Source organism: Podarcis cretensis (assembly GCF_951804945.1).
Source record: "Podarcis cretensis genome assembly, chromosome: 10".
Lineage (NCBI taxonomy): Eukaryota > Metazoa > Chordata > Lepidosauria > Squamata > Lacertidae > Podarcis > Podarcis cretensis.
In genome coordinates this window covers 1,966,986-1,982,189 of record NC_137179.1, presented here as the reverse complement: position 1 = coordinate 1,982,189, position 15,204 = coordinate 1,966,986, and the positions used below count along the sequence as shown (strand labels likewise).

The 15,204-nt window shown below is 47.1% G+C and overlaps 2 protein-coding genes across 2 annotated transcripts; both read left to right on the top strand.

Moving 5' to 3' along the window:
- Positions 1-3,074: 3,074 nt before the first annotated feature.
- LOC307224838 (olfactory receptor 5V1-like) lies at positions 3,075-4,010 on the top strand (the record flags this gene model as incomplete). Its single annotated transcript, XM_079991963.1, has 1 exon — positions 3,075-4,010. One exon carries the CDS (start codon positions 3,075-3,077, stop codon positions 4,008-4,010), a length of 936 nt encoding a protein of 311 aa, XP_079848089.1.
- Positions 4,011-7,968: 3,958 nt separating this feature from the next.
- LOC307224836 (olfactory receptor 5V1-like) lies at positions 7,969-10,201 on the top strand (the record flags this gene model as incomplete). The annotated part of the gene is made up of 2 exons (XM_079991962.1): positions 7,969-8,053; positions 9,246-10,201. The coding sequence occupies exons 1-2, from the start codon at positions 8,047-8,049 to the stop codon at positions 10,199-10,201; spliced, it is 963 nt and encodes a 320-aa protein (XP_079848088.1). The 5' UTR covers positions 7,969-8,046.
- Between the last annotated feature and the right edge of the window lie 5,003 nt (positions 10,202-15,204).

The window sequence follows — 15,204 nt, the reverse complement described above, 5'->3', positions numbered from 1 at the left end:
GGAGCAGCCACCCTGAAGGCACTGCTCCAAACTGCCATGAACTAAGCTTTGGATAATTCAGGGACTTCAAGGATAGCCTCTGGGACTATCAGGGATAAGGTGGCCTCAGACAAAGTGTTCCTTGCTGGTGGGAGTTTGCCCCCACAAGCACCTTAGCTGCTGCAACCGGCAGCCTCCAGAGCAGCCTTGAGAGCAGCCTCACACTGAAGCACAGAACCATAGAGTTGGAAGGGACCCCAACCCTGGTCCTCTAGTCCAGTCTTTCCCAACCTTGGGCCTCCAGCTGTTTTTGAACTACAACTCCCATCATCCCTGACTAGCAAGACCAGTGGCAAGGGATGATGGGAATTGTAGTCCAAAAGCACCTGGAGGCCCAAGGTTGGGAAACACTGCTCTAACCATAGAGTTGGAAGGGACCCCAAGGGTCATCTAGTCCAGCCCCCTGAAATACAGGAATCTCAGCTCAAGCATCCATGACAGATGGCCATCCAACCTCTGCTTAGAAACCTCCAAGGAAGGAGGGGAGCCCACCACCTCCCAAGGGAGCCCCTTCCACTGTTAAGCAGTTCTTGTCACCAGAAAGCTCTTCCTGATGTTGAGTCAGAATCTCCTTTCTTGCAACTTGAAGCCCTTAATGTCTGGACCTCCTCCATGGAAGAAGACTCTCTTCCTCTCTGGTCCAGGCACAGCCCAGGAAGCTGGCAGCCCCCCAAAAGCTGCGCCCTTCCACACGTCCTGCGTTGGCTACTGCTTCCACCTTCTTACTAGCCACGGTCCCTAGAGTCTCTCACTGAAGAGGATCTCCTCCTCTTTGTCCTAACAGCCTACAACGCTGGTGGCTGGCAGGTGAGAGACAGAATTTTAATTTCCCCATAGCTCTTCCTTCCTCGCTTTCTCACCTGGCTTAACAGCATCCACACAGGAGCTGCAATGGTGAAAATGAGTCTCAAAGGGAATTTCAATCTCGCCAGGAGGAGACACTTTCCGTAACATGACTTAATAGCTCTGAGGTTACTGCTGGCCTCCTGCCCCCTCCCTATTAGCAATTAAGGGTGCCCCAATTAAAGGACACCACCCATTGTGCTTGGCTCTAGCATACCTGCAAAAAAATCCTACCCCCGTGGGACATTTTGATTCACTGCAGCAGAAGCCTTCCTCTCTGTGGATTCTCTGTGCACAGATATCCCCGTGGTCAACACACAAGGTAACAATTGCTCCCCTACAAGGAAAGGCAGCCCGCAACCCACAAGGCAGGCAGCAGAGAAGTTTGCTCACATGGGCCCTGGTGTCACCATGAGATCTTCAAGGCCCTTTCCTGGTGTCGCATTTGGAGAAGAGATTTTGCCCAAGCTGCCTCCTCACAACTGGTTGTATTCAGAACTCCTAGTGGTGGGAAATTAGGGCCTTAACGTATCTTCTTCCCAAGGTCTCCATTTCCCAAGGTGAGGAAGAGAAGGAATCCAGAGTTGGCCAGCCGTCAGCAGCTAACTAGTTAGCAAGAAACGGTGAGTTGCCTGGCTCTCATTTACCCACCTTCCAAATGACTGGAGTCTTCTTTGATTGAGGGCAATGCAAGGAATGTGTTAGCATGAAAGAGAAGGGAGAGAGAAGTGGAAGAGGGACTGGAGCTCATTGCCAGAGCAGCTGTATTGCAAGCAGAAGGTCCTTGGGTCAACCTTTTGCACATCTCCAATTCAAAGCATCTTGGGTACCAGGCAAGGGGAAAGTCCTCGCCTCTGTGCCCATCCCTGAGAGCTGCTGCCAGCCAGAGTCAGATGTGCAGCTCAGGCTGGACTTTGGAGCCATGGGGACTCCCAGATGACCACCCAGAGAGTGGTAGTTGGTGGGGGCACCAGCAAACAAGCCCCTCCTGGTCCCTGCAGCATCCTTCCATCTATTTGCTCTTTTTAAATTCATAGTTAGCAGCTAAGCATATGCAAGTACTCATTAACAAAACAAGCATAATAGAGCTTTAAGCCACCCGTGTCAATGTGGTATTTTTTTAAAAAAAATCTTTTTTATTGAGTTTTGCCACTGAGTCCATTCACACAGGGGATCGTACTGAACTTTCTAGTGAAAGATTGGCATGTTTAATTATTCCACTGAAATCAGTGGGAGTTGAAATTGTCTAATTGATATCTGTCATACTCCTGTTGCCAGACAACAGCATGTAGAGCTTGGTGGAGTGTGTGGCCAAAAATAAAAAATAAAACCAGAAGAGTCTCTGAGTTATGCTTGGCATACAAAGTCAAGTCTGTTCTGAGGGTCGGGCAAACAGCAATCAACATAGTGAGGTGAGCCAGAGGTCAAGGATGACCATGAAGCCAAGAGTCCAGACAGAGAGCAGGAAGCAGCAAGGTATGGCCAGGAACCACAGGCACTGTTTCCAGCATAAGTCAGGCATAGACAAACTCCGGCCCTCCAGATGTTTGGGACTACAATTCCCATCATCCCTAGCTAACAGGACCAGTGGTCAGGGATGATGGGAATTGTAATCCCAAACATCTGGAGGGCAGGAGTTTGCCTATGCCAGATCTAAGTGCTGCTGGAAGTTCTACCTAAGAAGGCTGAAGCCGGCTGGTTCTCATCAGTGCCTTCTCCTCTGTGACCTGGAAGGCTGATCAGGTGCAGGTGGAGTCACTCTTCCATCTCCCCCTCCAGGCTGCTGTTCAGCAGGTGAAGCTGACTCCTGGCCCAGGACAATATCAGAGTCACCCCTCATTCCCCCCATCCTCACCCCTAAGTTTTAGACTTCGTAAAGGACACCGGGATAGTTCAAGGCAACCCGAATGCACCTCCTTGTTTTGGTTGGAGATAAGAGACATGTGGATTTAGGGTTTTACCAAAATGGTGCATTTGAGGAGATAAGGGGAAAAGACTGTATAGTTGCCTCTTGGTATTATTTTTGAAATAAACTCTGGGGAAAGCAAATGAGAATGGGGGGGGGGGGGAATCTTCTTCTGAATTGAACTTGATAGTATAGATATCTTTCTTTAGCAGAGCGACCCCTGAAGCCTTTTAACTTCCCTCAACGCCACATTTATCTCTTCTCAGATCCCCCTCTTTTCTTCTTCATGGACACAGAGAATCAAGCACAGGTTGGGGAGTTTATCTTCTTGGGTCTCTCCAGAGCCCCGCGCAACCAAGCTCCCCTCTTCTTGGTCTTCCTAGCTGCCTATTTGGCCATCGTCACGGGCAACCTCATGATATTAATCGTGGTCCTGATGGATTCGCGCCTTCACAGCCCCATGTACTTTTTCCTCAGTCACCTGTCTTGCTTGGACATTTGTGTTTCTTCTGTTGTTGTGCCAAAGATCCTGGTGAACCTCCTGCGCCAGAGTCACACCATCTCCTACAACCAGTGCATGGCACAAACATTCTTTCTGATTGGCTTTGCTGGGTGTGAGCCTGCCCTGTTAGCCGTCATGGCCTATGACCGCTATGCCGCCATTTGCCAGCCATTGCACTACAGCCGTCTCATGAGGCACAGGCTGTGCGTCTATCTCGCTGTGGCCTCCTGGGTCTGGGGCTTCCTGGACTCAGCGATTCACACTGTGTTGGCCACCAAGCTTCACTTCTGTGGAGCCAACCAGATTCCCCAAATCTTTTGTGATGTGCCCCCGCTGTTGAAGATCACCTGCAGTGATACGAGCATCAATGAATTGGCCACTCACATCACCAGCATGTTTGTGGGACTGGGTCCCTTCCTCTTCATTATCTTCTCCTATTTCTACATCTTGGCCTCCATTCTGAGGATTCACTCCAACACTGGCAGGAAGAAAGCCTTCTCCACCTGCGCCTCACACTTGGTTGTGGTCACCCTCTGTGTCGGAAACGGGTTCCTAAACTACAACCGCCCAAGCACCGGCTACTCTCTGGAGATAGACACACTGATCTCCGCGATGTTCTGCATCGTCACCCCCATGCTGAACCCCCTCATCTACAGCCTCCGCAATAAGGAGGTGAAGGAAGCCCTGAGGAAGGTTCTGAACTGCCGGAGGACAATTTGAATCTCATTTCTGGCTGTCTATATTGCAGGGTCTCGTTGGAACATGTCTGCTTGGAACAGCGAAATTGATGAGTGGGAATTAATGAAGAGGGAGAAAGTATAGACACTGACAAAGCCAATGAGATAGACTTTCCTTATTATTATGGGTGGATAACACCTTCCAAGGCATGACTGGAATGTCAGGGTGGTAAGAGAGGGAGGAAGGGGAGGCGGGCTTTGCTTAGGGAGGCAACTCATTTGCTTCCAGCCCAAGGCTAAGAAATCTCATCTAACAGCTCTCCAGTTACAGTGTTTGGAGTGGGGCAATGGTAGCACCTTGAAAGCAGGAACATTTTTTCCACTGGCTCCATTCTTTTGTAAGTACTTTGAGAGATAGAACATAGGGAGATGATAGGGAAAAGGTGTGTTTTTGGAGACGCCAGCAGGTGGCAGCAGAGGGCAGCTTTGATGGCTCTGTGGCGTCAAGCCAATAGGAATTGCTAGGGTTGCTCTAGGCTTCCCTTTCTATGTGAATTTCAGCAATAGTGATTTCAGCCAGCAATGCTTTGTCCCATGAAACATCTTAGAAATACAACATAATTCCAAAAATCCAAACTGTGTTTCTCCCCTACAGCCTGCATTCCAGCCTCCATTGGCGTTAGACTGTGCAGCTCTTGGAGACCCATTTACGTCCTTTTAATTCTCTGTGGCAGTCATAGAAACAACCACTGTGCTTTCAAGATGGCGGATTTGCAACTCCATAGCCTCATCACATGATCAAAGGTTACACACAGTTTAGAGTAAAACAACCAACAGGTAATTATTAACACATTTAGGAGCTTAGAGTCCCTTAAAAAACTACTGTGGAGAAACCCCATGTTAGCAAGACATATTTAGCCATTTAGCCATTTTAAACCTTCATTAAAACACAGGTATTTCCCATTTCTGTGTCAATTAAACCAGTTATACTTAACAGGCCCCACCCTACAACCTTGCCTCCAACCTCTTCTGCTTGTGGGGGGGGGGGGAGATGACTTTTTCTGGGCTTTTTCATCTTTTTTCCTTAGGGGATATGACAATACCTTTAGCACAGAGGGGCAGCCATAACCTGGGACCTTTTTTGGGGCAGACTCATAGAGTGGGAAGGCGTTGCAAGAATCATCTAGTGCAACCCCTTGCAACATGAGTGCCAGGACCGGTCTGTATTTTCTCCTGACAAGGTGGGCCTTGCAACACAACCACCCTCTCTACTCCCCGCCCACCTTCTCTGGCCCTGGGATCCTCCCACCACCTGGAAGCAGCAGTTGACATTTCCATTCCACCTTAAGGAGCAGACGTGTGGAATTGTTGTGTGTCACATGGCTGCTTACATTTCAGCACAGCTCGCTGGGAACTTCCGTTGTGTGTATAGCTTTTGCTTTTAGCTGTTCTCTCTGAGACGACATGAGAGAGAGACGATATGTTTCTTTGTCCTGATTTACGCTTAATAAATCTGTAGTTGTAGTATGCTTCCACAAGCCTCAGGCCTATTCTGTGTGCGCAGTTCGATCTGCTGATAGTGTGCCCTGGCTCAGAAGCCCGGGTCGCTGATTTATGTCGGGGCAGAGGTGATGGTCTCCGCAGCGGGATAGCTGGAAGAAGATGGCCCAGCCGGGGCTAGCCCGCTGGCCATCCGGCCCTCTGCATGCCGACACTCTGGCCCTGGGATCCTCCCACCTGGCTTTCCTCACTGTATCTCCTGGAAGCAACAGCAGATTCCCCAACTGAATGTCCCCACACCAGCTGTCAGGGTCCACATTGTAGCTGCTACATCAATCATTGAAGTTCACTCCTACCAGAGGAAACATTTCAGGTTGGAGAGAGTGGGGAAGAAGGAGAGGTGGGGTTTGCTTAGTGAGGAGAAATAATAATAATAATAATAATAATAATAATAATAATAATAATAGTAATAAATTATTATTTATACCCCGCCCATCTGGCTGGGCCTCCCCAGCCACTCTGGGCGGCTTCCATGGAAACCAAAAATACAGTAAAATATCACTCGTTAAAAACTTCCCTGAACAGGGCTGCCTTAAGATGTCTTCTGAATGTCAGATAGTTGTTTATCGCTTTGACATCTCGTGGGAGGGCGTTCCACAGGGCAGGCGCCACTACCGAGAAGGCCCTCTGCCTAGTTCCCTGTAGCTTTGCTTCTCGCAATGAGGGAACCGTCAGAAGGCCCTCGGCGCTGGACCTCAGCATCCGGGCAGAACGATGGGGGTGGAGACGCTCCTTCAGGTATACTGGACCGAGGCCATTTAGGGCTTTCAAGGTCAGCACCAACACTTTGAATTGTGCTCGGAAACTTACTGGGAGCCAATGTAGGAATGTAGAAAACTTGCTTTCTCCTAATCCGAGGCTCATCCAACATGCCTCCAAGCAAGGTGTTTGAATGGTGACATCTTAAAACCATGAAGTTTTTATAACTGAACTGGATTCACTCTTTTATAAATTCTTTGAGAGATAAAACACCTTGCTGCAGTTAGTGTGGCTGCCAATAGAGGACCATGCCAACTGTGGTGCATGATGACCTCTTACATGTTCATGTATATGGCAAGATATATGTACACTGGTACCTCAGGCTACATACGCTTCAGGTTACATACACTTCAGGTTACAGACTCCGCTAACCCAGAAATAGTACCTTGGGTTCAGAACTCTCCTTCAGGATGAGAATAGAAATTGTGCTCCGGTGGCACGGTTGCAGCAGGAGGCCCCATTAGCTAAAGTGATGCTTCAGGTTAAGAACAGTTTCAGGTTAAGAACAGACCTCCGGAACAAATTGGGATAAGTACTTAACGCAAGGTACCACTGTATTTATTTCCATATATAATTTTGCATGGAATTCCTGTTAGGATATTTCCGTTCCACCTTAAAAGGGAGCAGGCTTTTGTGTGTCACAGAGTCTGCGTATTTCCTGTTCACAGGATGTTTATGTTTGCTCTTGCTTTCGTTTCTCTCTCTCGGTGCCTGAACACGCTAGCAGGCGGTCATGTTTTTCTTTGTTCTGACCAACGCTGAATAAACTTGTAAATATGCTCTCCTGCTGTGCAACTTTTGCTGTGTGAATTCTGCTGATAGAGTGTGCACCAGCCCAGGAATGTGGAAGGTATTTTCCTGAGGCTTCTTGTCGCTAATTGCTGATACTGCACGTCTACGGGAGATTGATGGACGTCCAGAGTCCGGCTGGAGGCAGTGATGGCCTATGTCTCCCTGGCAGTATCCCAACAATTCCCGCCCCTTTAGATTATTTAAGATTTACAGCCTACTCTTCATTATTCAAACATCTATTCCAGCACTCTTTGACCTGTTGGGTTACCCTTTCTCGGCTGGTTAAATTTATTCCCAAGTCAATTAAGGTTATTTAGTTTAAGTAATTCAACAGAATTGCTGGATCTCATGGTTTGGCTGGAAAGCTGCATTGCAAAATTTGGGGAGGTGTGGATTTAAATGCAAGCTGACGTGAATTTCTCCCCTGCTCTAAGATTCACCCATTTCTACTTTGAACATAGCTATTCCCTGACCCCCTCGGGTCCCTCCCTGCACCCTTGGCACCAAGGTTTTCTACCAAGACTAAAAAAACCCAGGGGAGAGATGTCTTTCCCTGGGCTGCTTCATCTTTCTTCTTTGTGACGCAAATTCACATCGTTCAGGGGCTCCTCAAACACTCAAGAACAGCCCTCTTTCCTGACAGAGCTGGACCCACAGGATGCAGGAGGACACAGCCATGTTTGAGGGTCTCTGGTGGGGAGGCCAGCCATAACGTGGGACCTTTCTTTGGGCAGAACATGAATACAAGCCTTGCCTCCCTCCTCTCCTGAGGGGGGAAAGGTGGAGACCTTAAAACCCTCCTATTCTCTCTCTCTCTCTCTCTCTCTCTCTCTCTCTCTCCTTCTTCCATCTCTGGCCTGGCTCTCCTCGCTGGGTGACCTGGAAGCAGGAGCAGCATCTGAAACCAACGGTCTCTACAGCCTTCCAGGAGCAGCCACAGCTTCCCTCTGAGTTCATTCGGCAGGAAGATGCCAGGTGAGGAGCGGAGAAAAGAAGGGACCCTGGATTGGCCCCCAGACCCAAGAAAGGTTTCGTTTGCAATGGGGATTGAGGCAGGAATCGCTCATCTGTAGGCACCAGTTGGTTGAAAACCATGCAGATTTTAAACTGGCTGTAGTCTAACATTGTGCAGGGTGGTTTAATGAATCAAAGAAAAAGGGAGAAAGCAATCTGGGAAATGTGTCAATAGTGCAGGCTGTCTGATTTACAGCTGGCCACAATGCCATGCAATCTTCCATGCAGGACAGCAAAGCTTCGAAATATTCACGGTGCTGAGCAACCTGCTTGGGTTGGATTCACTCTGTCCATAGTAAGGATGGGAAAATCTCTCAATTTCTCATATTTGCACAGCAGTTTGAGAATCATTTCCTTCAACGCCACATGAAGATTCATCAGCATTTTGGTGCAAAGTTCTCCCAATATATACATTTTTGTTTTGCAATTTTTCCTAATATGCAGGTTTTTTCAAAGAAATTCCCTGCAATATAACCCCCCTCTCTCTATGTTATTTGCACCGTGATGTGTATTTATATGCTGACTTAACCCCAGGATATGCATTTTGTACACGTTACTGGAATGGAGAATTACATTGCAAAATTCAGAGAAGTGTGAATTTCAACTACTACCTGAGTTTTGATTTCCATATTGTTTCAGCAAGTGCAAATTAGGTGGGTTTTCCCTTAAATGTGAGCCAGATCTAATACCATGCCCCCCAATCCTAGCCCAGAGTGATATTATGCTTCTTAAAATCCTGCCAAGGGAGGTGGCAATTAAAAAGACAGGTTGAGTACAGAGAAAAGGGAGCTTTGAAATGTTCTGTGGTGCGAGTTTTCTGGTGTTAAGTTCTGTGTTCTACCAGTCTCTATTTCTGCTTGTAGAAATTTGCTGGCTTGCTTTTGTTAAAACAAACCCCCTCAGAGTCTCTCCATGCCTGCTTTATTCAAACCTCTGCCATTATTAAAACAAACAATTTTGGTCCCTTTCTCCCTCCACTCCGCTTTAACTTCTGCCATTGTTTCTGTAAAGCAAAAAACCATGCACTCCAACTGTCTTTTATAGGTATGGATCTGGTTCTGTATTTACCTAGAAAGCATGCAAAAGACTCCTGGTGGGACAGATATCTGTCTATAGCAGGGCTTCCCTCAACACCACTTTTCCCTCTTCTCAGATCCTCCTCTTTCCTTCCTCATGGACACAGAGAATCAAACGCAGGTACAAGAGTTTATCTTCTTGGGCCTCTCCAGAGCCCCGAGCGACCAAGCTCCCCTCTTCTTGGTGTTCCTAGCTGCCTATTTGGCCATTCTCACAGGCAACCTCATGATATTAATCGTGGTCCTGATGGATTCCCGCCTTCACAGCCCCATGTACTTTTTCCTCAGTCACCTGTCTTGCTTGGACATTTGTGTTTCTTCTGTTGTTGTGCCAAAGATCCTGTTGAACCTCCTGCGCCAGAGTCACACCATCTCCTACAACCAGTGCCTGGCACAAACATTCTTTCTGATTGGCTTTGCTGGGTGTGAGCCTGCCCTGTTGGCCGTCATGGCCTATGACCGCTATGCCGCCATTTGCCAGCCATTGCACTACAGCCGTCTCATGAGGCACAGGCTGTGCATCCATCTCGCTGTGGCCTCCTGGGTCTGGGGCTTCCTGGACTCAGCGATTCACACTGTGTTGGCCACCAAGCTTCGCTTCTGTGGAGCCAACCAGATTCCCCAAATCTTTTGTGATGTGCCCCCGCTGTTGAAAATCGCCTGCAGTGATACGAGCATCAATGAATTAGCCACTCACATCACCAGCATGTTTGTGGGACTGGGTCCCTTGCTCTTCATCATCTTCTCCTATTTCTACATCTTGGCCTCCATTCTGAAGATTCGCTCCAGCACTGGCAGGAAGAAAGCCTTCTCCACTTGCGCCTCACACTTGGTTGTGGTCACCCTCTGCGTCGGAAATGAATTGGTGAACTACAACCGCCCCAGTGCCGGCTACTCTCTGGAGATAGACACCCTGATCTCCACAATGTACTGCATCGTCACCCCCATGCTGAACCCCCTCATCTACAGCCTCCGCAACAAGGAAGTGAAGGAAGCCCTGAGGAAGGTTCTGAACTGCCGGAGGACAATTTGAATCTCATTTCTGCTGCTCTATACCACAGTGTCTTCTAAATGTCAGGTAGTTGTTTTTCTCTTTGACATCTGGTGGGAGGGCGTTCCACAGGGCGGGTGCCACTACCAAGAAGGCCTTACTTTCTCCTAATCCAAGGCTCATCCAACATGCCTCCAAGCAAAGTGTTTGGATGGTGACATCTTAAAACCATGAAGTTTTTATAACTGACTCCACTCTTTTATAAATTCTTTGAGAGATGAAGCACTTTGCTGCAGTTGACGTGGCTGCCAATAGGGGGCCATGCCAACTGTGGAGCTTGATATATAATGAGCTAAAGAAAATTTTTAAAAACACTTTTGTTAAAAAACCAGAAGCTTTCTTATTGGGTATAGTGGGTAGCTAGCTATCGAGACAAGATAAAAAATTTGTTCTTATATGCAACAAAAAATTGTTCTTATGTGCAACAACTGCGGTAAGGATTTTGTTAGCCCAAAGATGGAAACAACAGGAGTTACCGACAAAAGAAGAGTGGCAGATGAAAATGATGGACTTTGCAGAACTGGCAAAACTGGGAGGAAGAATCTGGAACCAGCGAGACCAAGCATTCAAAAAAAAAACAAACTGGAATAAATTTATATTATATTTGAAAGACAACTGTAAGCAATTAGCATCACTGGCAGGGATATCTGAAGATTTGTTGCCTATTCAGGTTGAGTAATATAATATTTTAGGTAATGATATAACTAGGATAGGAAATGAAGCGAAATGTAAAGATGCAAAGTTTAAAGTTTGTAAACCATCAGACGGGAGGAAGTCATTAGGCTCAGTTAAGCCAAAGAGATAAAATAAGAGGGTACCATGTTACGTAATGTGATTATATGTAAAACCAATAAAAATTATATATATACACACACAGCCTGTGGAGGTTGATGACCTCTTACATGTTCATGTATCTGGCAAGATATATGTATTTATTTCCATATATAATTTTGCATGGAATTCCCCGCCCCCCCCTTTAGATTATTTAAGATTTACAGCCTACTCTTCATTATTCAAACATCTATTCCAGCACTCTTTGACCTGTTGGGTTACCCTTTCTCGGCTGGTTAAATTTATTCCCAAGTCAATTAAGGTTATTTAAGTAATCCAACAGAATTGCTGGATCTGATGTAGTGATGCCAGTTTTTCAAAGTCTGATAGCTGTTTACACCTCCAGGTCCACCCGCCACTCCCTTGCCTCTTGTCAGCCCCCAGGAAATCCCACTGACCCTCCACAAGGCTCAATATCGCCCACTTTGGGGCTCACTGTTCTGTGCCTTTTTCGAACTCGGGGCATTTCCATCCCCTTTTCTGAGCCCTGATCCTGATTTATTTGCACAAAACACTGTGGGGAGATTGGCTGACAGTGGCTATGGATCGAACGTTCCTTTGGTTTGGTTTGCAGTGATATGACATTTATATATTTTATTAAGTGCATAATCTGCCCTTCCCTCCCAAAGGAGCCCACAGCAACAAATTGCTCTGTGATGAAAAAATACAATTAAAAATAAAATCAGAACATATGTAAAACATTCAAAAATTGCTAACTGATGTTGTCTCAAGAAACAGCTATCCCACATTTTCCAGCGCATTTCCTTATCCCTTACCTCATTCCCAAAAATTGATTCCTGGGGTGTTTCTCAAACAAAGTTTAAATGTACAACCTCAATATGCTGATGCATCACTCAATCTCCTCCCCCAAAATAGCAGCAGTCTGGAAGCAACCAAAGTTCTAAAGTGGCTCGTCTACGTTCTCTCTCACACCCTGTAATGACTCTTTAATCACGTTGTGACTGCTAAAAAAGTTTCCCCCAAAATTCACCATTATTTCAGTACACCTAATATACACAGTATGGTGTGCGGTTTTGCTTAATATGCCCATTTTTGCAAGACCGTATTCCCTAAAATAGCACTTTTCTTGTATGTCATTTTGGGCAACACATTCCATCCTTTGCCCCAGTCCCTTCATTTTCTGCACACATGATTTGGTTGGAAAGCTGCATTGCAAAATTGGGGAGGTGTGGATTTAAATGCAAGCTGACTTGAATTTCTCCCCTGCTCTAAGATTCACCCTTTTCTGCTTTGAACATGCAGTATTTTTCGCTCCATAGGACGCACTTTTTTTCTCCTAAAAAGTAAGGGAAATGTCTCTGCGTCTTATGGAGCAAATGCCTTCCAATGGCGGGGGGATCTGCTGCAGTCGCCAGCAGAGGATCCATGGTTTCCCTTCCTTCCCTCCTCCATCGCTCACTTTGAAGCAGCCAAGCGGGAGAGGAGACGCTTACACGATTGTAAGCGGCTCCTGTCCAGTTGGCTCCTTTAAAGCAACCGTGCTCTCTTTCCCTCCCTCCTCCCCGTTTAGCTCGCTAAATAGCAGCAAAGCTTTTCAGCACGCTAAGCTGGGGAGGAGGGAGATAAGGAGAGCCCGCTTGCTTTAAAGGTGCAAAGCAGGAGAGGAGAGGAACCACTTACCCAGGTGTAAGCGGCTCCTGTCCAGTTGGCTCCTTTAAAGCAACCATGCTCTCTTTCCCTCTCTCCCTCCCCGGCTCAGCGAGCTGAAAAGCTCCTTCTCCACACACCCCACGCGTGCTCCTTGTCCCTTCAGTGTTTTTCCTTCCCTCCCCACTTAAAATGTGGTTACAAAGCACGGATCCACATGGATCCTCAGGATTTTTGCATTGGGTCACCCCAAGTTCACCATCAGTTCACATAGCATGTCCATAACTACAGCCTGCACCAAAAAAAATCACGCACCCACCATTTTGTGGGGCCACAATGGCTCAAAAACGTGGTTACAAAGCATGGATCCATGTGGATTCTCAGGATTTTTGCATTTGGCTACGCCAAACTCAGTCAGATCACATGTCTGTGGCCACAGCATGAACCACAAAAATCATACATCCACTGTTTTGATCAGAATATTTTTTTTCTTGTTTTCCTCCTCTCAAAACTAAGTGCGTCTTTTTGTCAGGTGCACCTTATGGAGTGAAAAATATGGTAGCTATTCCCTGACCCCCTCGGGTCCCACCCTGCACCCTTGGCACCAAGGTTTTCTACCAAGACAAAAAAACCCAGGGGAGAGATGTCTTTCCCTGGGCTGCTTCATCTTTCTTCCTTGTGACGTAAATTCACATCGTTCAGGGGCTCCTCAAACACTCAAGAACAGCCCTCCTTCCTGATAGAGCTGGACCCACAGGCTGCAGGAGGACACAGCCATGTTTGAGGGTCTCTGGTGGGGAGGCCAGCCGTAACTTGGGACCTTTCTTTGGGCAGAAGATGAGTACAAGCCTTGCCTCCCTCCTCTCCTGAGGGGGGAAAGGTGGAGACCTTAAAACCCTCCTATTCTCTCTCTCTCCTTCTTCCATCTCTGGCCCGGGGATCCTTCTGCCTGGCTCTCCTCGCTGGGTGACCTGGAAGCAGCATCTGAAACCAACGGTCTCTACAGCCTTCCAGGAGCAGCCACAGCTTCCCTCTGAGTTCATTCGGCAGGAAGATGCCAGGTGAGGAGCAGAGAAAGGAAGAGACCCATGAATTGGCCCCCAGACCCAAGAAAGGTTTCGTTTGCAATGGGGATTGAGGCAGGAATCGCTCATCTGTAGGCACCAGTTTGTTGAAAACCATGCAGATTTTAAACTGGCTGTAGTCTAACACAGTGCAGGGTGGTTAAAGGAATCAAAGAAAAAAGAAAGGGAGAAAGCAATCTGGGAAATGGGTTAATTGTGCATGCTGTCTGATTTAGAGCTGGCCACAAAGCGATGCAATCTTCCATGCAGGAAAGCAAAACTTAGAAATGCTCACGGTGTTAAGCAACCTGCTTTGGTTGGATTCACTGTGTCCAGAGTAGGGCTGGGCAAATCTGTAAATTTCTCATTTTTGCACAGCAGTTTAAGAATCATTTACTTCAACCCCACATGAAGACTCATCAGCATTTTGGTGCAAAGTTCTCCCAATATATACATTTTTGTTTTTGCAAAGAAATTCCCTGCAATATAACCCCTCTCTCTCTATGTTATTTGCACTGTGATGTGTACTTATATGCTCACTTAACCCCAGGATATGCATTTTGTACATGCTACTTGAATGGAGAACTACTTTGCAAAATTCAGAGAAGTGTGAATTTCAACCAGTGCCTGAGTTTTGATTTCCATATTGTTTCAGCAAGTGCAAATTGGGTAGGGTTCCTTTTAAATGTGAGCTGAATCGAATACCATACCGCCCAACCCTAGCCCAGAGAGATTTTATGTCTCAACCTTATTCATTGGCTGTACATTCAGAAACCTCACCCCTCCACTCCTGAAAACTCAGTCTGGCACTCCTACTAAGGAGAAAGTTACACTCAGTTGTGGATAATTCCCCAGGGCGAGAGGCAGGAGAGACTGAGAGCCCTGGAAATAAGCAGCAGAAGAAACATATAGACAATGATGCCTGGAGGGGCAAGGAGAATGTGACATGCTTAAATACAGGTAAGGTGTAGAGGCAGGTAAAAAAAGGTAAAGGTAAAGGACCCCTGGGTGGTTGAGTCCAGTCAAAGGCGAATATGGGATTGAGTCACTCATCTCACTTTCAGGCCAAGGGAGATGCTGTTTGTCAACAGACAGTTTTCTGGGTCATGTGGCCAGCAGGACTAAACCACTTCTGGTGCAATGGGACACCATGACGGAAACCAGAGTGCACAGAAATGCCGTTTACCTTCCTGCCACAGTGGTACCTATTTTATCTGGTTGCACTGGTGTGCTTTCAAACTGCTAGGTTGGCAGGAACTGGGACAGAGCAATGGGAGCTCACTCCACCACGAGGATTCAAACTGCCAACCTTCTGATCGGCAAGCCCACGAGGGCTCAGTGGTTTAGACCACAGCGCCACACCCAAGACAAGGCTACATGAGAGATGCCAGCAGAACTGTAGGAAAGTCATGCCCCTCACACGAGAATGCAAGAACATTCAAGGTGTGAAATGAGTTTTCTGGTGGTGCAGATGGGTCTCCT